The sequence below is a fragment of the Cajanus cajan genome, chromosome 5 (assembly GCF_000230855.2).
Source record: "Cajanus cajan strain Asha chromosome 5, NIPB_CcT2T_4, whole genome shotgun sequence".
Taxonomy (NCBI): domain Eukaryota; kingdom Viridiplantae; phylum Streptophyta; class Magnoliopsida; order Fabales; family Fabaceae; genus Cajanus; species Cajanus cajan.
The window spans coordinates 12,241,397-12,267,984 of NC_138521.1; the positions used below are offsets into that span (position 1 = coordinate 12,241,397).

The window sequence follows — 26,588 nt, forward strand, 5'->3', positions numbered from 1 at the left end:
GGAGTTGATCATAATCCGGATTTGATTCAAGGTCAGAGTCACTTACAATTATGTCTTGGTCAGTTCCAGCCATCAAGCACAAGTTGTTCTCCTCACATTCAGATTCATCATTTGATGTGCTTGAGTCATTATCTTCCCAAGCAATGTAGGCTCTCTTCCCTTTTCCATTTTTCTTAAGTTTCTTCTCTTCTTGTTTCTTCTTCAAGAGATTTGGACACTCAGCTTTCATGTGTCCCGGTTTTCCACATTCAAAGCAATTGAAGGAGGATGTGCTTGCTTCCTCTTTCTTGTTTGTCTTTTTATTGAATTTGTAGGGGGAATTTTTCTTTCTTCTCATGAACTTTCTGAACTTCTTCACCAACAGATTGAAGTTCTCGGTTTCGGAATCATCAGAGCTTGTTTCTTCACACACCTCTTTACCTTTGGCAGATTTCAAGGCTTTCAATGACACTCCTTTGCCTTTCTTATCTTGCTGCTCATGTTCATCAAATATGTGAAGCTTTTGCTCATGCTCTCTCAGCTTCCCAAAGAGAGTGGCTAGTGTCAAGGAGGTCAAATCCTTTGATTCTTCAATGGTTGTCACCTTTGCTTGTCATGTTCTGTCCAAACATTACAGCACTTTTAAATTCAGCTCTTCCTTCTCAAAGTTGTGACTATTGGAATGAAAGCTATAAATAAATATTGGTTTGTGAGTGGAAAAGGATAGAAATGGTATAATGATTTTGTGAGGTTGTGGGGGTTAGATTTCACCAAACGTCAGACTAATGAATCCTTAATCTCTTGTTACATACATTGCTTAGTCAACCCATAAGTTTACTCAAACCTAATCCCTTAGAGAAAGAGCCTAGGTGCGGACATTGAATATCAATCCCTTGAGTACCCAATATCTACACCCGCATTACGGGCTAGGGTTTAAGACTACTAATGGGTCAAGCTCTATCCCTAGATACAATCTCCACTAGGCATATGTTCCAGAACTAGTTTCAATGGTATTTCCCAATACTCAATGGAACCTTAAATCATGCAAAGGGTGATCAATCCAAAGCAAGAATTAAGCGTAGAAACGTACACAACAAAGAAGGAAACAATACATATATATATCATTAAAAACGTAAGGATTACAATAGAGTACGTTGGTTACATCTAACCCCACAAAAATGGGTGGAACCACTCAACAATGAGGGTAAATACAAAATAGAGATGAAAGGAGAAGTGAAGAACCGAAGGAAAGATCCACACACGAACGTTCCCAAGCTCGGAGAATCCCTTCTACCGCTCCAAGGAGGCGCCCCTGCGTGAATGAGGGAGAAACCCTCGAAAATGGCTTCAAATACGAGCTTGGGGAGTCAGATTAGGGTTCACACGCCCGGCGCATAAATCTTCGCGCCCGGCGCAAGTCCTTCCAGAGAAGTCAAGCACTCTCTGTCTCAACACAAGCCCGACGCAATTCCTTTTGCGTCCGGTGCAATATAACTAGCAGAGATGAGATACTCTGTTTCGGTCACGCCCAGCGCGGGTCATCTTGCGCCCGGTGCATTCACTCTTCTCTGCTCCTTAGCTTCTTAGATTTCCAATCCAAAGGATCTTCAACTTTTCACTCTTCCTCAATACCTGGACAAAAAATGAGGCGGATTAAGGTATTGTTAGATGAATTTGGGTTAGTTATATCTGCACACAAAATGAACCAAAAAGAGAACAATTATATTGCAATGGTTCAGAGGATGAGTGAAATTTGTTCAATAAGTCTCATCCAAAAAGAAGTAAAATTGAGACTTAACACAAGGTCAACAAGGTGATTTATTAAGTGTGTAAATCTCTTTTGAAAATCAGAAATAGATTCACCATTTTGCATTCTAAACAGCTCATATTCTCTTATGAGAGTATGCTTCCTTGATCTATTTACATCACTTGTTCCTTCATGAGTGACTTGCAAAGTATCCCACATTTCTTTAGCAGATATGCATTGTGAAATTCTAAAAAATTCAACAATAGACAATGCAGATGTTATGATGTTTCTAGCTCTCTTATCATGTTGGGCTCTTTTCCTTTCCTCATCACTCCATTCACTCCAATGTTTTTCCTTAAGCTCACCATCATCATCTTTTTTCATAGGGATATAGGATCCATTTTCTATAGCATCCCATACAGCAATATCGATAGCTTCAATGAAAATTCTCATCCTAATTTTCCAGTAGACATAGTTTTCACCATTGAAAACAGGAGGTCTATGAATAGACACACCCTCACCATAGGGTAAGTTGTTGTTGGCCATTTTTGAAATCTTGAATAACTCTCAAGAACCTTGCTCTAGATACCAATTGATAGAAAAGAATGGCACAATCCAAGAGGGGGGGTGAATTGGATTCTATGACCCTTTAAAAAATTATCAGAGTTTCTAGGATCTTTATTTCACTTAAAACTTTTCTATGACTGAATTTCCAAATGAAGCTCTCTTAAAGACTTGTTATGAAAATATGAATGCAATATGCCCACTTGATTACAACATAATGAGGTTCAATAACAATGCACTAATTCAGATTTAAACCATCAAGATTCACATACACTTGTTAATCAAGTTTTATCTTCTTTAAAGTTCAACCAAGAAATTACACAATGTAAAAGATAAGGTAGAAGAAGATTGCACAAGTCTTTTTACTGGTTCAACCACTCCACATGTGACCTACATCCAGTCCTTAATCAACACCTGATTAAGATTTGTTTCACTATCTTAAGCAAGAAGGTTTACAAGCACACACTCATGCATATACTTCAACACAAAAGATAACCACTTTCTTGACCCCAAGAAAGCACCCCTTGTAGAACCCACTACAAGAAACCTTACCACTTGAGAAACCCTTCTCAAGATTTTTTACAAAGATTCACAAAGAATAAAGGAACGAATTCACCTGGAATTCTTGAACAAATCTTTATCTTCCCCTTTCAAGAATATGATGATGATGATCTTTTAACAAAACTTTTCACAAACGTTTTCACTCTTGGATTTCACAAAGAAAACTCTCCAAGATGTCACAAAGACTCCACAAAACGTTTTTCATAAATTGATTATCAGTTCTAACTCTTGTCTGAAGTTTCTCAAAGTTCAAACTATTTATAAAAGTTTCAGACGTAGATAATCGATTATTTTAAAGAATAATCGATTATTTTGTTCTTCAGGTTTTTTGGAAACCAACCAAGAATAATATAATCGATTATTTTGCTGGATAATCGATTATTCCAGAAAGTTGTTCCTGGGATAATCGATTATGTTGGCAAATAATCGATTGTTGCAGCAAGGCATCCCATTTTGCCTATTGCTGGAATAATCGATTATATTTAACAATAATCGATTATTTTGAGTTAGTACTTAAAACTTCATTTTAAGTCTCAAAATAATTTTTCAATGTTTTAACTCATCATCATATACTCTCTACTTAGTTTAGATATAGATTTGATTATGCACAAAGCATACTAAGCACACACAATATAAAATCTCATTCAAAACAACTTAATTTCTAAACTCTATTACATTGCTCCATTACATAGCATGTTCTTGACTTTTCTTTGACTTTGTTTTTGAGCTTCCAAGTTGTAAGTTGTTGTTGTACACTTGTGTTGTGATCATCAAAACTTCTTTAGGCTTCAAGCTCTCCTAAGCTCAACAGTAGCGATTGAATCCAAGGAAGTTGTATGTTGAGAATTAGAGTTTTGGTATTCTTAAGGAGAGACTGAAGTGTTGATGATTTATGGAGTTGGTGCTTGCATGTTAACCTTTTACGATATAGGTAGCATGTGAGTTTTATTTGCTAAGTTTTTTGTGATGAATATGTGAGTTGTTTGGTTTAGGATTGTAGTGGGAAGCTTGGATATGAGTTTGAGGTGGAAAGGAGTGGGTTTGGAATATTTTCTTGGCCTTAGATATTGATACACTATTGTTGTCTAGCATAGAGGATGTTTTCGCTGAAGTTTTGTTGTGCCAGTATGAGTACCGTATTGAAAAAATTAGATTTTGTAGTCATCTGGAAAGTTGAAGCCTTGGATGTTATCTTTTCAGTGGAACTGGAATCAGGAAAAACGGAGGTCTAGAACTCCAGTTATAGCTGTTTGGGTGATCAAAGGGATAACTATAAGTGTTGAATATATTTGTTGTGGTTTTTGAATATTTAGCTAAGAAGATGGTCTTTTTAGAATCTCATAAGAGTTGTATCTTATTCTCTTAGTTTTCTTTTGTGATAGGTTTGAGATCATTTGAATGAGTATAATTCTCTATGTATCATTTTCTTTGACAGTTATTGAAGGGACATGTATGCTATCATGATGTTTTTGAGTTATTAGGCAATGCAAGGATAAAACTGATTTGGTTATGATAGCCTAAGGCGTTGTCATATGGATTGAAAGGTTGTTTAAGGTTGTATGATGCTATGCGGTAAGGTTGGTTCATGTACATGCTATATGGTGTAAACAGTGGTTGATTCGTACATGCTTAGGAATGGTATATATGAAGGTTTAAAGTAGATATTCTAATATGATTTGATATGCATGTATGTTGATATGAAGATAGATGACCTTATGGATCAATTAGCGAGTTTTTATGTGTTTAGTAAGATTGACCTTAGGGTGTGATATCATCATATTGGAGATGAGGATGAAGATGTATCCAAGACAGTTTTATGCAGTTATCTAAGTATGATTTTGTTATATGAAGTGAGTTTTCTAGGCTCTGTAAATTCTAGCAGAGGTATAATGTAGATCTATCTATGGTAGAAGTTGTACTTAAGTGGGAGATACTTAAGTCAATTAGTGAGGTTAAGAGTTTTCTTAAATTAGCTTATTATTATGGGAGGTTATTGAGGAAATTTCTAAGATAACATTACCTTTGACTATATTGACTAGGAAAAGTGTTGTCTTTGTGTGGGATAGTACGTGTGCGAGTAGTTCCCAAACTCTTAAGGAAAGATCGACTAGTGCACCAGTGTTAGCATTGGCCGGTCTTAGTAAATATTTTGTGGTATATGTTAATGTTTCTAAGATAGGTTTGGGTGGAGTGTTGATGCAACAAGGAAAGGTAGTAACTTATGATTCTAGGCAATTGAAAATTCATGAAAGGAATTACCTACCCATGACCTTAAGTTAGCAGTTGTAATATTTAGACTAATAGTTAGAGGCACTACTTATATGATTCTAAGCTTGAGGTATTTAGTAATCATAAGAGCCTTAAATATCTTTTGACCAAAGGAGTTAAATATGAGACAAAAGAGAGAATTGGAATTTCCTAAGGAATAAGATTTTGATCTTATTTGTTATTTGGCCAAAGCCATTGTGGCGACCGATGTTTTGAGTAGGAAACCTTTATATTTATCTTTCCTTATGATTAGAGAAATGGATCTTTGGGCTCAAATTAGGGATTTAAGTTTGACTTGTGGGATTACTCCTAGTAGTGTAAAACTAGGTATAACTCGAGTAACAAGTGGATTGTTGAAAGAAATTGGAGAAGCATAATTAGTTGATTCATTTTGTGACAAGATATGAGGCTATAGGATACGGTGATGGATAAGAGTTTGACTTGGGTGTAGATGGAGTGGTGGAATTTGAGATCTGGTATGTGTAACTAGTGAACTTATGCTTAAGCACTTGATCCTTGAGAGAGTCATAGAAGTAAAACTAATATTATGGAAGATACCTTGATTATGATGATCATTGATTTATCATTTTTGATGATTTAAGGGTTGGATCTAATTGAAGAATTTAGCTTGGTGAGTGAGCTTACCTTAGGAGCATGGAATTGGGTATATTAAAAGTGACTAGTGAGTTAATGGATGAGATTAGATAAACCAAGAGTCAGATCCTTTCTAAGTGAACCAAGTGGAGAAGATTGGTAGGGGTATAAATAACTTTTTCTAAGTAGGAATTGACATTGTTTTGAGGTGCAAAGAACAAAATTTGGGTGCCTAGTGATCTCGAATTAAGGAAGATGATCTTAGAAGAGGAACATAAGAATACTCTTAACACTTGTTTAGGAGCTACTAAGATGTATTAGAGTGGCGCAGTGGAAGCGTAGTGGCCTAAGGGGAAGAGAAGAGTAAAGGAATTTGTGTACTCGTGTTTAGCATGCTAGAAGTCTTTAGAATTTTTTCAGCCTTTAGACGTCCCATTTTGGAAGTGAGATGGTGTGTAGATAAACCTTGGTTGTAGGCTTGCCTAAGATGATTACAAAATTTTATTCTTTTTAGGTTATAGTGGATAGACTCACCAAGTTTACTTGCCTTACCCTCGTTGATAATAGATATTCCTTGGTGAAATTATTATAATTGTATATCAATAAGGTGATGAGGTTGCATGAGAATTAGAAAGCAAGACGTGAGGAGTCTACCCATTTCTGTTTTCAGGTAAATTTCGGGGACGAAATTTCTAAAAGGAAGGGAGTATTGTAACAGCCCGATTTTCACAGTTTGTGCGAGGGCCCAAAGCCTAATAAGGGTAATTTAGTATCCCATAACGGACCGTTTTCAAATTGGAATGGGTCGTTCTAAACTACTAAAACGAGGGTGATTTAGTAATCCAGAACGGCCCGTTCCCAAACTGGAACGGGTCGTTCCAAAATACTAAAATTGCCAACAAATCTTAGATGGGAACGGGGCATTCCCAAATTGGAACGGGGTGTTCCAAACCACCAAAAATGCCTATAACCCTATTTGGGAACGACCTGTTCTGGTTTGAGAACAGGCCGTTCTGGTTGTGAATTTTACACATGCCGTTAGAGTCCAGAACAGGCCGTTCTGGATTTGAAACGGGTCGTTCCAGCGACGATTGATGCCTATAAATAGTGTGACCTTGGCACAGTGTTATGTCAGGGGTGAGCACGACCCTAGGCTGCTAAAAGGGTAGCGTGACCTTGGCACAATATTATGTCAGGGGTGAGCACGACCCTAGGCTGAAGGGTAGCGTGACCTTGACATAGTAAGATTTGTGATGACTGTGATTGTGATGTGATTATGATTCCTCACACATATGACCAGGGATGAGACGACCCTGGATAAGTGATGCTACAGGGATGACATGCTCCTAGCATAGTGTGGGATGAGTGAGGCAATTAATACGTATCACTTATGTCTAGAGTGGCACGACCTTGAGGTGGCATGACCATTGGCATATTGTTAATTACAAGATTTGTGATAAACTGGTGTGATTGTGAAATTGTGATGATGCATGATTGATAGAATTAGAATGTATGGATATGCTTGGAAAGACTTCATGAATTGATGAGATCATGTTGTGTTTTTCCTTGTGTGCTTTACATATAGATGTTTTCTTTTCTCACCGTGCAATTGTGGATGTTTTAGGTGAGGAAGATTCGGCTATGAGTGACATCTAGAATGCTAACGGTTGAATTGTGGGTATGTTCTGATATTGTGACATCGGGGCAGAGCATTTCTAGGACATGGATTTTATATAGATTTGGAGTTGTACTTATTACTTTAAAAACAATTTGTAAACTCTTACGTTTTATTTTCCAATGTTCATTTTCAATCATTTTGGATATTAAAGAACATTTGTGAAAGTTTTTATGTGAACCCTTTTACTAGTGTTGAAAAATTTATTTCCTTAATTTAATTACATTATTATGCTATATGTGTTGGAGTAGTAAGGGTGTCAAAGTATGGGCACGCAAAGGTGTGCTTAAAATTTTTGATGTGCCACGGGACTATTTTCAAATCTTATTTTCTTCAGATGAACATTATAATCGTGCCCACATGGAAGGCCCGTGGATGGTGGCTGATCACTATATATTGGTACAGAGATGGAGGCCTTTCTTCTTGGTGAACCCGAATATTGCAAGAAAGGTGGCAGTCTGGGTTAGAGTTCCCGAGTTACCTATTGAACTATTTAGTGATCAGTTTCTTTGGCGGCTTGGTTCAACATTGGGGATGATGCTAAAGATAGATAAAGTCACATCCCAAGCTAGAGGCAAATTAACACGATTTTGTGTGGAACTTGATCTTGATCTGCCATTACAACCGAAAGTTATTGCACGTGGGTACTTGTTGAATCTTCAATATGAAGGATTACATTTAATTTGTTTCCAGTGTGGGCGCTATGGGCTTAAAGACTCATCTTGTAGTGAACAGATTGGATGTAGGGCTACCAATTCTCCTCCTAATGGTGCTTGTAGACCCCTAAAATTGTCCGGGTCGGAAATAAAACTCGAAGACCCTCAAAGATCGAAGGAAAGTCAGCCAGAAGGACTCCTAGAAGACCATAGGATGGCTATCTGTAGATTTAGAGGTCTTAGAGTAGCTTAAAATAAGGAAGTGGAGGGAATGAAGCCCAATACGGCCGTACTAAACTTAATACGGCCGTATTGAAGCTTCAACACGGCCGCAGTGAACTCAATACGGCGTATTAAAGTTTCTGAAACTTCAATACGGCCGTACTGAAATCAATACGGCCGTATTGAAGCTTCAATACAGCCGCAGAGAACTCAATACGGGCGCATTGAAATTTCTGAATTTCAATACGACCGTATTGAACTCAATACGACCGTATTGAAGTTCAAAAATTTCAATACGGCCGTATTGATTCTGTAGCCCGTATTGCGCCTATTCCCTATAAATATGACGTCAATTGGACGTCATTCCACACTTTTGGAACATAGTTTCAACCCTCTCCTTGAGTATTCTGGGGTTTTTGAGCAGTGTTCTGCCCTAGAAATCACTCGGAGAGTTGATCCGACGAAGTTCTTGAGCCCCGAGCCATTTTGCTTGAGGATCGAACCTAGTCGAAGGGAAATCCTCCGGATTTCCATAGTTAAAATTTTATAGGAAGGGAGCGAGCGGGCTTGTAGAGCGAGGGAACGCCAAAAAGCTTCCCAGTTTTACGAAATATATAGAAAGCACGCTTCAAAGGTTTCTTCTTCAAAATCCTTCTTTTTACTGCTTTCTGTGTGCATATTTAACTGTCATCATGTAGATAGTTAATTTATAATTGCTTAGAATAAATAGGGGTAATTTAGTAATTCTACACTGTTATTTTAGAAATAATCTGTCATAGGGAACCCGAAAGGGGCGCTGTGGGGTGCTAACACCTTCCCCACGCGTAACCGACTCCCTTACCCGACTCTGGTTGTAATGGCCGAAGTCGATTTTTGAATCGATTGCCTTATCCCTTTTTCCAATGTTTTGAGTAAAACATTGGTGGCGACTCCAAAGAACCCTCCTTTTGCGAAAACCACTAATCCATGGAGGGTCCCGCTTGGGATTAATATGGATTGGTGAATCATTTAATAAAATTGCTCGTTTGACAAGGTCTCAGTTTGAGAATACGTCATTCTAGCAATCCATATTTTTAAACAAATAAACGAGTCCAACCATCCTTCGCGAATGCCGAAAGCCCGTTTCGGGCCGGTGGCGACAGATGGCGACTCCACTGGGGAAGCCTCGAGAGTCAGTCCCATTTAGTGACAGATTATTTTTAACAAATAATAGTTAAAAATTACTTTATTACCCCTCACTTGTATGATAACATGTTTATCTATTTGGCTTTAATAACTGTTGTATTTTTAAATTTACGCAATTGTTTGAAATAAAAACTGCACACAAACCTTTGCACACAACAGTTCCCTCTATACCCGGGGGCATGAGTGATTAACCATAGGGAGTGGATGTTAGTACGGCCGGTTGTCGAATGGGTCTATAGGTGCCCGTAGACCGTTGTCGGAAAACATCACTCAAGGTGATAACCATGAACTTGAGTCCGACGGTGCGTTGGAGCTTTCCATCGACCTACGATGAGAGGAATTGGATCCCTATAATGGGGGCACCTTGGGGGCCTCAGACCGGTGAGAACAGTTAGATCCACCTTGAATATGCACTTTTCTGCAGGATACCCCTACCTCGTGATTCGCTCGTGACTGTTCGTGGATGAGTGAATTGTTTGTGCATTGTTTATGTGAAATTGTTTGAGCATACATTGCATTTCTTTAAACATACAACATTCCTATTCTTTTAAAAATAAGAATAAATAGGAATAAGAATCTTCCATTATACGGTGTTAACATCTACCTTCATCACATTCATATAGGTAGTTTCCCTTTTCACCCAAAAAATACAAAAAATATATAAAATAAAAAATACCCAAAAAAAGAAAAAAAGGGTCATTTATCCAAACCAAGCAATATCATGCATCATCTTAGGAACATCCTAAAAACATGATAATGCTTAGTTGAATAAACACAATGCATGCATATTCAACGTCATCATCTCATATCATGCATTCTTATCAAAGATCATGGAGGGATCTAGGTTTACATTTCATACATCCCTCCTAGTAAATCATTAATAAACATTAATAAAAAGAAAGAAATAATCGATGCGTATGTTCAGAATGGATCACACGCCGTTCGTTATCAAGTGTAAGCCAACAACCGCGCCAAGCGAGCACACGTCAACTCCGTTGTTGGTAATCAAGACAAACAAAGGGGAAGGTCCAACACCATTAAGGATCACAGTTCCAAGGCCTTTCCCTTACAAAACAAATAAGGCTGTGCCGTGGATATACGACATCCACTCTTCTGCCGACAGCGATATCTCCAACATCGCTGGACTTGGGGGCATGACTAGGAGTGGTAGGATCTACACTCCCGATGATCTTCATAACAAAGCCCCCAAGAATAAAGAAAAAGAAGAAAAGAAAACCGAGGAAAAAGAATCCGAGGAGGAGACTGACAAGCTGTTAAAATTTATCCGACAGAGCGAGTACTCCATCGTGGATCAACTTCATAGGACGCCAGCAAAGATTACGCTGTTGTCGTTGATCCTATGCTCCGAACCGCATCGGCAAGCTCTGTTGAAAGTCTTGAACGAGGCATACGTGTCGCACACTATCTCCCAAGACGAGTTTGAGGGGATTGTTAGTCACATCAAGGCTAATGATCACCTCACCTTCATCGATGAAGAAATCCCCGCCGAGGGATCAAACCACAACAAGCCCTTGCACATCTCTATAAAGTGCAAGGAGTATCACATCGCTAAAGTCTTGGTAGATAATGGATCTTCCTTGAACGTAATGCCAAAAAGAGCGCTCGAGCAAGTGGCAATCAAGGGAATCCAAATGCGCCTGAGCAACATGATCATTCGAGCCTTCGATGGATCTAAAAGAGAAGTGGTGGGAGAGATCAATCTTCCAATCCAAATTGGACCCACTATCTTCAACGTCGAATTTCAAGTGATGGACATCACTCCCGCATACAGCTGTCTCCTCGGCCGACCTTGGATTCATGATGCGAAAGCTGTTCCTTCTACGCTCCACCAGAAAGTCAAGTTCATAATGGGTGACAAGTTGGTGACCGTGCAAGCTGAAGATGACATACTCATCAGCAAGCCATCCACCATACCTTATGTGGATGCAGCAGAGGAAGCTTTGGAAACCGCCTTCCAAGCATTGGAAATTGCCAATGTTGAAACGTTTCCCCGAGAAATGAAGAAGGTAGCTCATATGCTCACAAAGAACGGATACTTGCCAGGACAAGGATTAGGCAAGGACTCCCAAGGAATCCCGGAGCTACCCATTATCAAGGACAATCCGGGAAAACAAGGGTTAGGATACAACCCTGTTAAAGATCAAAGAACGAAGAGGAATCAAGATCCTTCTCGACGTTCTTTAAGCCAGATCTTTAGGAAGGCCGGTTCACAAGCGTCAAGGCCGGTCGTCGTCGTCAAAATGTTTTTCTCCTTCCGATAGGGATGTATAGACTCAGTGACTATTAGAGATCACTCCTCGGGGACAGCCCGACCCCCGAGCCTCGATAGGGCACATGTTTCCACTATGATTATAATAAAATCATTCATTATTATTTCTTATTGCTTCTTTTCTCGCTTGCAATAAAATTCTAGACCACATTATTTTAACCCTGTTTGAATAAGCATAAATGAGGTTAAAATCATCTTGATAACAATAAACCTGCATCATTTTTATGTGGAAATGTGCATGACAGCTTGGAGCACCTTTTCTTGGCATCAATAAGTGCCATCATGGATAAAAGAAATCCTAAAGATAATAAGCTTGGCAGGAAACCCAAAAAGGGGACTGCGCAAAAATAAGAGCAAAAGACCCGCTAGGAATCCCACAAAAGGGTGACCTAGGCAAAAGTTAGGGTTACAAAATGAAGACAAAAACCCGCTAGGAATCCCACGAAAAGGGTGACCTAGGCAAAAGTTAGGGTTACAAAATGAATACAAAAGCCCGCTAAGACATCACAAAAGGGTGTTTTAGGCAAAAGTTAGGGCCGTCAAAAAAAGAAAAAAACAAAATAAATCCATGATGGTACCATCAATTGAATTCAACAAGGGGCTCAAGAAAAGCTATCCAAGTTGTCAAAGCACAATCATTAATAACAAAGATGTGCTTAACCTCATAAGTGTTTAATCGAACAAACCTAAACATTTAAGCCTACCATTGGCCAGCCATTCTTACAAAATCCATTTTTCAAAAAATAAAATCATCCCCTCTAAAACACAAACTTTTGAAAAATATACCCTTTCCTTCTTTTCTCTCTTGTCCCAACGATTTTTTGAATAATCTAGTGGAAACATGGAGATATAGTGGTCAATAGGAGGGTTGACACATCTTCTAAAGAAAGGGAAGGATCATTTGGTTGATGACACCAAATCTCAAATATAATACGCATCATTCCTCGGTTACAGAAGTCGGCAGCGCACAGCCCGTCTAAGAGGAATGGCAAAATCCAAAAACGCATCGGTTAATTCTTTTGAAAAAAGAGTCAAATAGAATTAGGTGCATCATACCGCATACATGCATACAGATGATAGGTGTACTGGAAGATCACTTATTATCTGTTTATTGAAAAAAAAAAAAAAAAAAAACAAAAAAACAAAAAAAAAAACAAAAAATATATAAACTTCAGAAAAAACAATGCGCCCGTACCATGTTCAGTACACCCGTACTAAAATTGGGGTTATGAACAAATTTTTAACTCAAACATGGGCGTACTGAAATGGATGCGGCCGTATTGGCCATAAAGAAATTTTCAAAGACCTCGTCATGAGGCAATTGCATAAAATAGAAAAAATAGAAAAATTGCTTGTGTATGACAGCAGCAAACAAAATGCAAAGATTCAGAAAATCAACAGCGTCATACAGAATAACTGAGCCTGGAGAGGCTTGCCGAAAGAATACTCTCAGAATAACTGAGCCTGGAGAGGCTTGCCGAAAGAATACTCTCAGAATAACTGAGCCTGGAGAGGCTTGCCGAAAGAATACTCTCAGAATAACTGAGCCTGGAGAGGCTTGCCGAAAGAATACTCTCAGAATAACTGAGCCTGGAGAGGCTTGCCGAAATAATACTCTCTCAAAATAACTGAGCCTGGAGAGGCTCGCCGAAATAATACTCTCTCAAAATAATTGAGCCTGGAGAGGCTCGCCGAAATAATACTCTCTCATAATAACTGAGACATTTCTGTACAGAAAAAGCCGAAAAACAACAGAAAAGGCAAAAATACAGAAAAAGCCAAAAAATGACAAAAAAGGCAAAAATACAGAAAAAGCCAAAAAATGACAAAAAAGGCAAACATACAGAAAAAGTCAAAAGTCGACAAAAAAAGACAAAGATTTCACATCTTTCAGAATAACTGAGCCTGGAGAGGCTCGCCGAAATAATACTTTCAGAATAATTGAGCCTGGAGAGGCTTGCTGAAATAATACTCTTTCAGAATAATTGAGCCTGGAGAGGCTTGCAGAAATAATACTTCCTCAGAATAATTAAGCCTGGAGAGGCTTGCCGCAATAATACTCTCTCAGAATAATTAAGCCTGGAGAGGCTTACCGAAAAAATACTTCCTCAGAATAATTGACCCTGGAGAGGCTTACTGAAATAATACTCTCTCAGAAATAACTGAGCCTGGAGAGGCTTGCCGAAACAATACTCATTCAGAATAAATGAGCCTGGAGAGGCTCGCAGAAATAATACTCTTTCAGAATAATTGAGCCTGGAGAGGCTTGCAGAAATAATACTCTTTCAGAATAATTGAGCCTGGAGAGGCTTGCAGAAATAATACTTCTTCAGAATAACTGAGCCTGGAGAGGCTTGCCGAAATAATACTCATACAAAATAATTGAGCCTGGAGAGGCTTGCTGAAATAATACTCTTTCAGAATAATTGAGCCTGGAGAGGCTTGCAGAAATAATACTTCCTCAGAATAATTAAGCCTGGAGAGGCTTGCCGCAATAATACTCTCTCAGAATAATTAAGCCTGGAGAGGCTTACCGAAAAAATACTTCCTCAGAATAATTGAGCCTGGAGAGGCTTACTGAAATAATACTCTCTCAGAAATAACTGAGCCTGGAGAGGCTTGCCGAAACAATACTCATTCAGAATAAATGAGCCTGGAGAGGCTCGCAGAAATAATACTCTTTCAGAATAATTGAGCCTGGAGAGGCTTGCAGAAATAATACTCTTTCAGAATAATTGAGCCTGGAGAGGCTTGCAGAAATAATACTTCTTTCAGAATAACTAAGCCTGGAGAGGCTTACCAAAATACTCCTCATCCTCCACATCAAAGAATAATTGAGCCTGGAGAGGCTCGCAGAAATAATACTCCCCAGAGAAACCTCAACTCACGCTCTTGGACTCAAAATCCCCAGCAAGAGCTATCAAGCAAGATCGTCAAAGTCCCTAATGGAAACACGATCGCCCAAGAAGAATATCCAAGTCAAAGGACTTTAAAACTTCCTCAGTGAAGATAGCTCTTCAACTCAGGCGTTGAGTGAGGCTAAGCCTGCAGAGGCTTCCTAAAAAATACTCTGGGATACATAAGATCCCCAAATCCCCAGTCGCCTACTCAAGAGGCATCCCTGCAAAAGGAGAAAAATCAAAAAATATCAATAAATATTCCCCAAGCGGAATCCGGCACTCAGCCGAACACTGAACCCCAATTCCCCAGTCGCCTACATAAGAGGCACTCCTTCAAAAGGAAAAATCATAAAAAGATCAATAATCATTCCCCAAGTGGAATCTGGCTCTCAGCCAATCATTGAACATCAAGGTGATATGCCTAACAGAAGAGGCTAATCAAAATCAACGACAAAATCCCCCAGTGGATAACAGCCTACACAGAGGCAGCAAAATCAGAAAACCAAAAGAGACACCCGAACAAGGATAACCGGGATACTCCACCAACGTCGAAAGGACGTCAGCCAATCATAAGGCACCGCTCACATCAGAAAGAGCATCTTTGTGTCTGCACCCCTAAGGAATCAGAAATTCCCCAGTGGGCACCAACTACGCAATGGAAAGTTGGGACACAAGAACCTATGAGTAACTGCACATCCCCTAGACGGATCCCTGCGTTATCCAGCCCTCAGTGGCACAAAAATCAAAAAAACAACCGTCGAAGCAGCATCGTGGACTGTGGAGACAAAATCATCACAAATCCCTGGAAAGGAGATATTCACGCTACCCCCGTCGTCACAAACACGGAGGTATGCAGCTTCCGGCTCGAGCAATGAGCGAAGCTATCTCTGGAAAGGAGGTACTCACTGCTCACCGTCGTCACAAGGGCACTTAGCTTCCGGCTCGAGCAAAGAGCGAAGCTAAGCCTGGAGAGGCGGTACTCACAGCTTCCAGCTTGGGCAGCAAGCAAAGCAAAGCCTGGAGAGGCGAAACTCACACTGCTACCGTTGTCACAAGGGTACTTAGCTTCCGGCTCGAACAAAGAGTGAAGCTAAGCCTGGAGAGGCGGTACTCATAGCTTCCAGCTTGGGCAGCAAGCAAAGCAAAACCTGGAGAGGCGAAACTCACACTGCTCACCGTCGTCACAAAGGTGCTTAGTTTCCGGCTCGAACAAAGAGCGAGACTAAGCCTGGAGAGGCGAAACTCACACTGCTACCGTTGTCACAAGGGTACTTAGCTTCCGGCTCGAACAAAGAGTGAAGCTAAGCCTGGAGAGGCGGTACTCACAGCTTCCAGCTTGGGCAGCAAGCAAAGCAAAACCTGGAGAGGCTACTCGACAATTTTCCACCGGAAGACGCTACAAGTCAGAAGGTTGGCACATCACCCGGACAATTGGGTCAACTCCTTTACTTGTCAGCCGGTACACCAAAAGACCGTTTGACTAAGTAAAGGGGGGGCAGCTGTAGACCCCTAAAATTGTCCGGGTCGGAAATAAAACTCGAAGACCCTCAAAGATCGAAGGAAAGTCAGCCAGAAGGACTCCTAGAAGACCATAGGATGGCTATCTGTAGATTTAGAGGTCTTAGAGTAGCTTAAAATAAGGAAGTGGAGGGAATGAAGCCCAATACGGCCGTACTAAACTTAATACGGCCGTATTGAAGCTTCAACACGGCCGCAGTGAACTCAATACGGCGTATTAAAGTTTCTGAAACTTCAATACGGCCGTACTGAAATCAATACGGCCGTATTGAAGCTTCAATACAGCCGCAGAGAACTCAATACGGGCGCATTGAAATTTCTGAATTTCAATACGACCGTATTGAACTCAATACGACCGTATTGAAGTTCAAAAATTTCAATACGGCCGTATTGATTCTGTAGCCCGTATTGCGCCTATTCCCTATAAATATGACGTCAATTGGACGTCATTCCACACTTTTGGAACATAGTTTCAACCCTCTCCTTGAGTATTCTGGGGTTTTTGAGCAGTGTTCTGCCCTAGAAATCACTCGGAGAGTTGATCCGACGAAGTTCTTGAGCCCCGAGCCATTTTGCTTGAGGATCGAACCTAGTCGAAGGGAAATCCTCCGGATTTTCATAGTTAAAATTTTATAGGAAGGGAGCGAGCGGGCTTGTAGAGCGAGGGAACGCCAAAAAGCTTCCCAGTTTTACGAAATATATAGAAAGCACGCTTCAAAGGTTTCTTCTTCAAAATCCTTCTTTTTACTGCTTTCTGTGTGCATATTTAACTGTCATCATGTAGATAGTTAATTTATAATTGCTTAGAATAAATAGGGGTAATTTAGTAATTCTACACTGTTATTTTAGAAATAATCTGTCATAGGGAACCCGAAAGGGGCGCTGTGGGGTGCTAACACCTTCCCCACGCGTAACCGACTCCCTTACCCGACTCTGGTTGTAATGGCCGAAGTCGATTTTTGAATCGATTGCCTTATCCCTTTTTCCAATGTTTTGAGTAAAACATTGGTGGCGACTCCAAAGAACCCTCCTTTTGCGAAAACCACTAATCCATGGAGGGTCCCGCTTGGGATTAATATGGATTGGTGAATCATTTAATAAAATTGCTCGTTTGACAAGGTCTCAGTTTGAGAATACGTCATTCTAGCAATCCATATTTTTAAACAAATAAACGAGTCCAACCATCCTTCGCGAATGCCGAAAGCCCATTTCGGGCCGGTGGCGACAGTGCTCAACCGAACAAACCTGTGGTAGAAGAGGTTGTAGTGGTAGCGGAAGCTGAAACTGTAGAAGGGGTTGTTCATGGGGAAGGCGATTTCTCGGTAGGAAAGAAGATTGTAACAAACCCAGATATTATGGAGGCTAATAAGACTAAAATCACGGAGACAACTGAACATGATGTAATTGCTGGTGACTATGGACCATGGCTATTGGTTCGAAAAAGCCCTCGTAAGGGTCCCTCTAACAGGGTCAATAAGGATATTACATCAGGATCAACGAAGGAGGTTTCGGGCTCTAAAGGTGTTGACTTCACATTTACAAGCCAACAGTCGAGATTTAAAGTATTGGAATCTCTTGTGGATTTGGGTAACTCTACTCCGCAACGAAAGAAAGACAGTGGGCCTAGCTCTACTGGCCCAGTAACTGCTAGAAAGAATATTGACCAGTTTGCTCTTAATAACGGCATGAAACCATCAGGTGAAGACTCGTATATTGATGGATCTACGACAAAGAAAGCCCAAAAAGGTTTATTATTTCAAACTAAGTTTCAGCCTATCACTAGGCCCATTCTAGTTGGGAAATTAGGGGTTCGATTGAAAGGGCACAAATCAGGGTGCTTTGATATAGGGATGGGTGCTAAGACTTCTGCGAAGAAGAAAATCGTGAGTCGTAAAGGGGACTTGGCCTTGGTCCAGGAAATAAAAGATGTTGAACAAGCATGTGTGGTGAGCAAGGGAAACAATGTGTCTATAGGGGTTGGCAAGGACCATGCCCCTGATTTACAACTTCTTGCTTTTGACAATCAAAATCATCCTAGTAGTTCCAAGGGTTTATGTGACCTGACCTCTTCTAATAGGCAAGGTTTGGACTTGAGTGATGGGTGTTTGCTTATGTCTGAATCTATTTCTAAGGATGTTGATATGGTGGTTTTCCATGAAGAATATTCTGGTCTTGAAGCGACCAATCCCTCAACCATGTTATAATGAATCTTTTGTCATGGAATTGTAGGGGTACGTTAAGTCGAGGATTTGCCTCACTCATTAAAGATATTAAAAGAGAATATTTATGTTCGCTTATTTTTCTTCCAGAGACTCATTCGAGTGGAACAAAAGCTTCCCAGACGATCCATAAGATTGGCTTGGATGGGAGTTTTGTGGTAGATGCAATTGGCCAGTCAGGTGGTATATGGTGTCTTTGGGACTCTTCTGTGTGGCAGGTAGAAATTTTGGGAAGCTCTAAACATCATGTTCATATGAAAGTGTCTTGGAAAAATTCAGAGGATTGGTTGTTATCTATTGTTTACAATAGCCCTCAACACCAACATCGTCAGGCTCTTTGGGATGTACTGTGGGAATTAGCTGCTGAGATTGAAAGTCCTTGGGCCATTCTAGGAGATTTCAACTCGATACTCCATCCCCACGAGCGGCAGGTGGAGTAGTGGAGCCTTCCTTGAGAGGTATGCATAGCTTCCAGAATATGATTACTGATTGTGAGCTTATTGATGTTGGGTTTTAGGGGTATGCTTTTACTTGGAAACGAGGTAATCTTGAGCAATGATTAGATAGACTTTTGATTAATTTCCAATGGCGTATGAGGTTCCAAGAAGCTGTGGTTCTCCATCTTTCTCCTTATAAATCAGATCATAGACCATTGCTAGTTAAGGTGGCTCTTGACTATCAGGTGGAACGACATAAACGCCCTTTTCACTTCCTGGATGCTTGGCTTACTCATGGGAATTTTCCTAGTCTTGTTCGCTCTAGGTGGAAGTCTTCCCTCCCTTAGACGGAGACAATTAAATCATTTACATCTGAGTTACAAGGCTGGAATAAAGATGTTTTTGGTAATATATTCACTAAAAAGAAGCGACTTATTCAACAATTGGATAGATTAAACAATTCTATACCTAGTGCTGGAAAATCTAGTCAGCAAGAGTTGTTGCGAGAGACTTGGAAGGAGTATGAGGCTGTCTTGTTTAAGGAGGAATTGTTGTGGTTCCAAAAATCTTGATCAAAATGGTTGATGTTGGGAGATCGCAACACCTCCTATTTTCATGGGACTATACTATTATTAGGAGGAGACGTGGTAAGGTGGACCCATTCAGTCAGTTGATGGTTCTTGGGTGACTGATCCGGTTGTGTTGAAAAACTTAGTCACCAACTTTTATAAGCAATTATTTATAGAGGACACTGTCTATTAGGATTTTGTTGTAAAAAGTATGTTTCCTCCCTTGGATGAGGATGCTCTTAAATCCCTAGGAGAAATTGCGTCAGCTGAGGAAATTCACCGAATTATCAACAGTATGGGCGCTTTCAAATCTCCAGGTCCAGATGGCTTTCAAGCAATTTTCTATCAGACTCAATGGAGTGTGGTTGGTGCTTCTCTAGTTAAGCTTGTTCAGGATATGTTCAGAAATCCCCAAAGGCTCCAAGAGATTAATGATACATTCATCTCTCTAATTCCTAAGATAGAACACGTTTCTATGTTGAAAGACTTCAGACCAATTAGTTTGTGTAACGTCTCATATAAGGTGGTTACTAAAATTCTTTCTCATCGATTAAGGCTGCTAATGGAAAAGCTAGTGGGTCCATGTCAGGCTAGTTTTATTCCAAATAGACATTATTGCTCAAGAAGTTTTCCATTCTATGCGGAACAAAAAAGGTGCTACAGGGTGGATGGGAATTAAAGTTGACCTTGAGAAAGCATATGATTGAATTAATTGGAATTTTATTCGGGATACTCTATATGAAGTGGGTTGCCCTATAAATTGTGTTGAGCTAATTTGGCATTGTATCTCCTCTTCCAAGATGCGTTTGTTGTGGAATGGAGAAATGCTTGAGGAGTTCAAGCCTGAGAGAGGAATCAGACAAGGAGATCCAATCTCACCATACCTGTTTGTCCTTTGTATCGAGCGACTTTTTCACCTTATTCAAGTTGCAGTCGAGACTAAGCTTTGGAAGCCAATTCAGATTGCGCGGTGAGACCCTAAGCTTTCCCACCTAGCCTTTGCAAATGATCTCCAATTGTTTGCAGAAGCTAGCGAGGAGTAAGCAGATGTTATCGTACAGGTTCTTGAGCTTTTTTGTAAAAGTTCTGGGCAGAAGGTTAGTAGTGAAAAAACCTGGATTTTCTTCTCTAATAATGTTGGGTGGCATAGAAAATAAGCTATAAGTCAGAAGATGGGTTTTCAACATACTTCTGATTTGGGTAAGTATCTTGGCATTCCGATTCTTCATAAGAGAGTCTCTATAAGTTCCTTTCAATTCATCGTGTCTAAGATAAATCAGCGATTATCAAATTGGAAGTCCCATCAACTCTCTTTTGCCGGAAGACTAACTTTAGTCAAATCTGTGTTAATAGCACTACTAGATTATGCTATGCAGTCCACGCATCTTCCTTTGTCAGTCACTGCTGAGGTGGATAAGAAGTGTCGAAGTTTCTTATGAGGAGATACTGAAAATCACAAAAAGGTTCATACTATAAAGTGGACAAAGGTTTGTCAACCAAAGGCCTGTGGTGGTTTGGGACTACGATTGTCAAAGGAATGTAATATGGCTTACATGATGAAGTGTGGTTGGGATCTTTCTACTCGTAGAGATGCCCTTTAGGTTAAACTTATTCGGTGTAAGTATTGATGTGGGGAGTCTATTCTCCCTATTATTAATTCGAACAGACTCGATTCAAATTTATGGAGAGGGATCTGTAATGTTTGGCATTATTTTCTTCAAGGGATTTCTTGGAATATTGGAGATGGACAATTGGTTTCATTTTGGAATGATAACTAGGTCCCAGGCTATGGTAAGTTGGCCGAGGCAGCTCATGTCATGCCCTCGACGGAGAGTCTACCAAAGAAGGTGTGTGAGTTTGTTGAAAGGAATGGCGATTGGAATTTTCCAGCCCTTAGGCCTTACCTTTCCACGGAAGTGTTGAATGTTATTTGAGCTATTCCCCCCCTCTTGCATCTCGAGGAGTTGATTCTTTGACTTGGAGAGGGGAAAGCACTGGTGAATTTTTTATTAGTTCAGCATATAGTAATATTACTCAAGAGTGTGTAGGTGAAAATGACTTGTTATTTAAAAGGATTTGGTGCTGGCCTGGGCCGGAGAGGTTCCGTTTATTACTATGGAAAATTGCTACTAAGCATTACTCACGAATGAAATCAGGCGGGCTAGGCACATGACAACAGATGCTTCATGCATGAGATGTGGGGATGATGTGGAATCGATGGATCATGTGTTTCGATCGTGTGCAATTTCCCGGGCTATTTGGTATTTGTTGCTGCCTGGATCAAAACATCGGGATTTCTTTGGTATGGATATTAAACATTGGTTGCTGTCAAATCTCAACAATAAGGCTCTAGTTGTTGGTCGTGAATGGTGCTTGATCTTTGCTATTACTTTGGATATCCTGTGGCAGCACTAGTGCAAAAGAGGCTTTTTACGTCAGACTACAACATATCCGACGTAAAAACGACGCGGTGGCATTTTTGAAAATAACGCAAATTTTTTTACGTCGGACAACAAAGGGACCGACGTAAATTAAACAATCTACGTCGGACCTCAGCTACAACCGACGTAGATTGTTGAATTTACGTCGGTCCCTTTGTTGTCCGACGTAAATGAAGTTGAATTTTTGAATTTAAGTTGCGTAGCGCCTCTCCTTCTTCACCAGATTTCCTTCCCGCTCTCCCTGCTTCGCAGCCAACACGTAACGCCTCTCCATTCTTCACCAGATTTCGTTCAGATTTTGTTCAGATTTCGCAGCCAACACGTAACGCCATTATTTGGGAGCATTCAGATTTCGTTCCCGTTCTTCGCTCATTTCCTACGTTCGAAGGTTCCTTTCTTATCTTCTTCCCTCCTTTCTTTATTCCGTTCGAACGTATCGTAATGTTTATCTGGCTGCAGACAGGAGCAGAAATTTGTACAAGGCCTTCTGGGTTTGGAGACACAGTCCTGGGTTTATCAAGCAGAACGGGCCGTTCTCCAAGCAGAACGGGCCGTTCTCCAAGCAGCACGGTCCGTTCTCCAAGCAGAACGGGCCGTTCTCCAAGCAGAACGGGCCGTTCTCCAAGCAGAACGGGCCGTTCTCCAAGCAGAACGGGCCGTTCTGCTGCACTTGTTTTCTTTTTTTTTTTTTTAAATTTTGTATGACTTTTTACGTCGGACCTTGGCATGTGTGACGTAAATTTACGTCGATTTTCGCGCCGCGACGTAAAATTTACGTCTCCAACGTCGGACGTTTCTCTGATGTAAAAACCCCTAAATAACCGACGTAAAATGCTTATTTTGTACTAGTGCAGTATAGGAATAGGGTCACCTTTCAGGGCTCTTCTTTTCAGCCTCATGAACTAGTCTCTCGAATTCTTTGCCCAAGTGAATATCTTACAGGATAGTATACCCCTGTTTAGATGTCAAACCATTGCAACACCTAATAAGAGGGATCAACAGGTAGTATGTTGGGTACATCCACCTGTTGGGATATATAAGCTGAATTGTGATGCTTCGGTTAGTCTTGAAGACAAGAGTGCTGCAGCTGGAGGTGTATGTCGTGACCATCATGGGACAATTATCTTTTCCTTTGCAGCCAAGATCAGTTTCTGTCGTGTGTTGATGGTTGAACTGTGGGCCATTTACATTGGTATAGCTACTGCTTGGAACAGGGGATTTACAAAATTGGTGGTGGAATTAGATTCCCAGCTAGCTATTGGTCTTCTTCGAAACGGGTGCTCTTCGTGCCACCCCTGTTTTAGTCTGGTCCAGAGTATCCTTTCCTTTGTTGCTGCGGGTGGTGACTTTGAGTGGAGGCATATTCTTCGTGAAACTAATCAAGTTTGCTGATGGGTTAGCTAACTATGGGAGAAGCCTTACAGATAATTTACATGTCTTTGAAAGTGTTATGCCTTTTATTTCTTTAGCTGTTCTTGCTGATGTAAGTTCTACTATTTTTCCTCGGGGATTTTAATTTAGTTTGTGGGAGCCATGCCCCTTATTTTCAAAAAAAAAAAAAAAAGGTACTTAGCCATGCCCTGCTCCGCTCTCTTCTATATGTCATTTTCATTATGACAATGCATTAACTTAGAGAAAAGAGGATAAACCTAAATCACTAGTGTATTAATTAACTCATGATTTTGCTTTCAAACAATCAGTTTGCCACGCTTTCTGAACTGATAGATCCATTACGTTCGAATAGAAGTTGGTGACATGCTTTTAAGAATTTCGATATGCACATTCCCTAATTTCAACCACATGCAAAAATAAGACTACTTTTCAATTTGTCATGCTATTTTTATTTTTTTGAAAGCACACATATGACATATGCTATAATGGATTATTTAGTGAAAAGGAAATTATTTTCAGGGCAGCATCATAAGCTATGACATTTATACTGATAAACTTTCTGATATATTTATGAGTGTATAAAGGTAGTCGTGTACTGTATCTAATTATTCTTAAACTACAGTTGATATATATCAGTACAACTTTAGAATGTCTTGGGCTAGCTGTTTTGACGACCTAGAAATACATGTTCATGTGATGCACATGCATATGCTTTTCTTTTGGTTAAAATTAAAGGCAACCAGTTTTTATCAACTTTATTTTTTTTTAAATAAGGAAATATAATTTTTTTTCTTATTTAATTGATTTTTATAAAAATAAAATGATATCTTTAGTTAAAAAACACAAGAGTTCAATCGCTTGAGTTGATAATTTTTAATTACTTTAATGTATTATTTTATTGAATAATATTTATTTTTTCTGTTAAATACGAATAATAATAATAATTATTATTATTGTTATTGTTGTTATTATTATTATTATTGAAAAAACAATTTCTGTTTATAAAAAAACTTAATAAATAATTATTATTTTTAAAGAGGATATTATATATATATATTATATATATATTATATATATATATATTATATATATATTATATATATATATATATTCTTATTTTATCATTAAAATATTCATTGACATGAAAAAAAAATTTAAAATATGAGTATAATTATCTTTTAAAAAGTAACTATTAAAAGAGATTTTTTTTAATATTAATATAGATTATTATTATTATTATTATTATTATTATTATTATTATTATTTAGATATAGAGAGCAGTTACCAAAAAAAGCTACAGTTACCAAAAAAAATTATTTAGATATGGAGAGACTCTCGTATATTTTCTTAGCTGTATCTCGATTTTTATTTTTTCTAAATATTTTTTATTTATATGATTTATCTTTTGAAATACTAATACTCAAAATTATTTAAATTATAAATTTGGATACTTATAAAATAAAATTAATTATTTTAGATGAATCAAATTTTAATTTGAGATTATTATAATCCTAATAAATCATAAATTAAATTTAATTATGTTTTTTTTGAATTTTAACACATCATATCAATACATAAAACCTTGATTCAATTTACATTTTCATAATTTATCCTTAATCTTAAAATTTTATATCTCCTTAATTTTATTTAAAATTAAAATACTTACTAATTATTTTATAAATATCATGCAAACAGGAAAATAATGCACGTGTACGTGCTTTGTAGAGCTAATGTTCAAACAAAGTACTAGATGTCTTATATCACAAATAAAATTGACGTGGAGTAACACATCCTATATAATACTTGTTAGAGAAAATTAATTTTACTTACATTATATATACAATATATGTTGATATATTGTTAAAATATATATGCATATACTATAATGACACATAATATGTATTGTTAAATCTTATTTAAAATTAATATTAAAATTGTGTGTAGTTATATATCAAATAAATTTATACTATATATATTATATTTATAATGTCACTTTTTGTATATTATTATATATAACATTTTTTATGTAGGTGAATCAATTATGCTTAAAAAGAAAACAACACTGATGAATTGAGCAACTTTACATTTTTTTTACACTTTTTTTAATATTTTATATTATTATCTATCACTATTCTTTCAGCGGATGAAAGTTTTTTTATTTTAATTTGGTTATTATGGCATAAGAGAAAAAATTTAAATAATCAATTTATCCAATCAGAGCATATACTTATAAGTTATTAAGGGGAGCTCAATACCCTGTAAAAAGAGGTTAGTAAGCAATAAAATAAAAAGATCTCTCCCTAGCTATGAAGCTGAGAGTATATATGTTAGGGATATTAATAATGCTATGTAATGAAAAAAAGAAGAAAAAAAAAAGTGTATCAATGTTAATTATATTCTTCAAAATTGTTTTTTCATGTTTATCACAACGTAATCATCAAACTGACGTTGCCATTACCATGGACCCCAAAGGGTTCTTTTCTCTTGATTTAACATGTGTAGAGATTTGAGACCAAATCACCAAGTACTAGGGTTTAGATAGTGAAGAGACTTGCTAAAGTTTCGCAATGTTTTTAAATGATCAGAGAAAAGTAAAATAAAGTTTGTGAAGATTCCAACATAATAACTTTTGAAGCCGATAATGTATAGCTTCCTTGAATTTAGTTCTTAGTGTGTGGGGGTGTAATGAAATGATCATTGTGTAAAAAGAAAAAACAAAGGCTCCTTTATTAGAGATATTAAATATTTTGAATTTATTAAAACTTTTGCAAGCTACATTTTATAGTTAGAATTTAATTTATAGTAGCATATATGTACTAAAAGCGTACTTTTATTTTACATTACAATCTACTCATTATAATAATATAGAATTATATTTAAAGAACTCTAATGAGTTACATGAAATCCAATAATTTGAAACTTTACTATTTTCTGATATTCTTCTTATTATGCAGATCATGGCAGTCCAACATTATAACGATAATGATGATAAGAAAAGAAAATTTATCCACATATAAAGTATAACGTGCATTATGATCTTGCAGGCACTAATTCGCGCACGAGAAACATATATAATTGATGAGTGACCATTTCAAAAAGAAAAAGGAAAAAAGAAAAAGTGGATAGAGACGAGAGGGATATTATTTGCTCCTAGCTTAACTATTCCAACGACAGGGGATAATATATAATTTTGATGTTAAAAGCATGTGAATTTTGATTTTTACAAGTGTCTATGTTATTAATACTTTTGATTTCATAATAAGAGTTTCTCTTTCGTTAGATAATATACTTGTATGATGTAATGAAAATACTGATGTAAAATATTATTATGTGCATTTTTTGGCAAGCCAGAAACTCATTAATTAAATTAG

At 38.3% G+C, this 26,588-nt stretch overlaps 1 protein-coding gene across 1 annotated transcript; it reads left to right on the forward strand.

Moving 5' to 3' along the window:
- Positions 1-17,382: 17,382 nt before the first annotated feature.
- LOC145958231 (uncharacterized) lies at positions 17,383-23,401 on the forward strand. Its single transcript, XM_083074940.1, has 2 exons — positions 17,383-18,390; positions 18,469-23,401. Exon 1 carries the CDS (start codon positions 17,515-17,517, stop codon positions 18,361-18,363), a length of 849 nt encoding a protein of 282 aa, XP_082931066.1. The 5' UTR covers positions 17,383-17,514; the 3' UTR covers positions 18,364-18,390; positions 18,469-23,401.
- Positions 23,402-26,588: the final 3,187 nt, after the last annotated feature.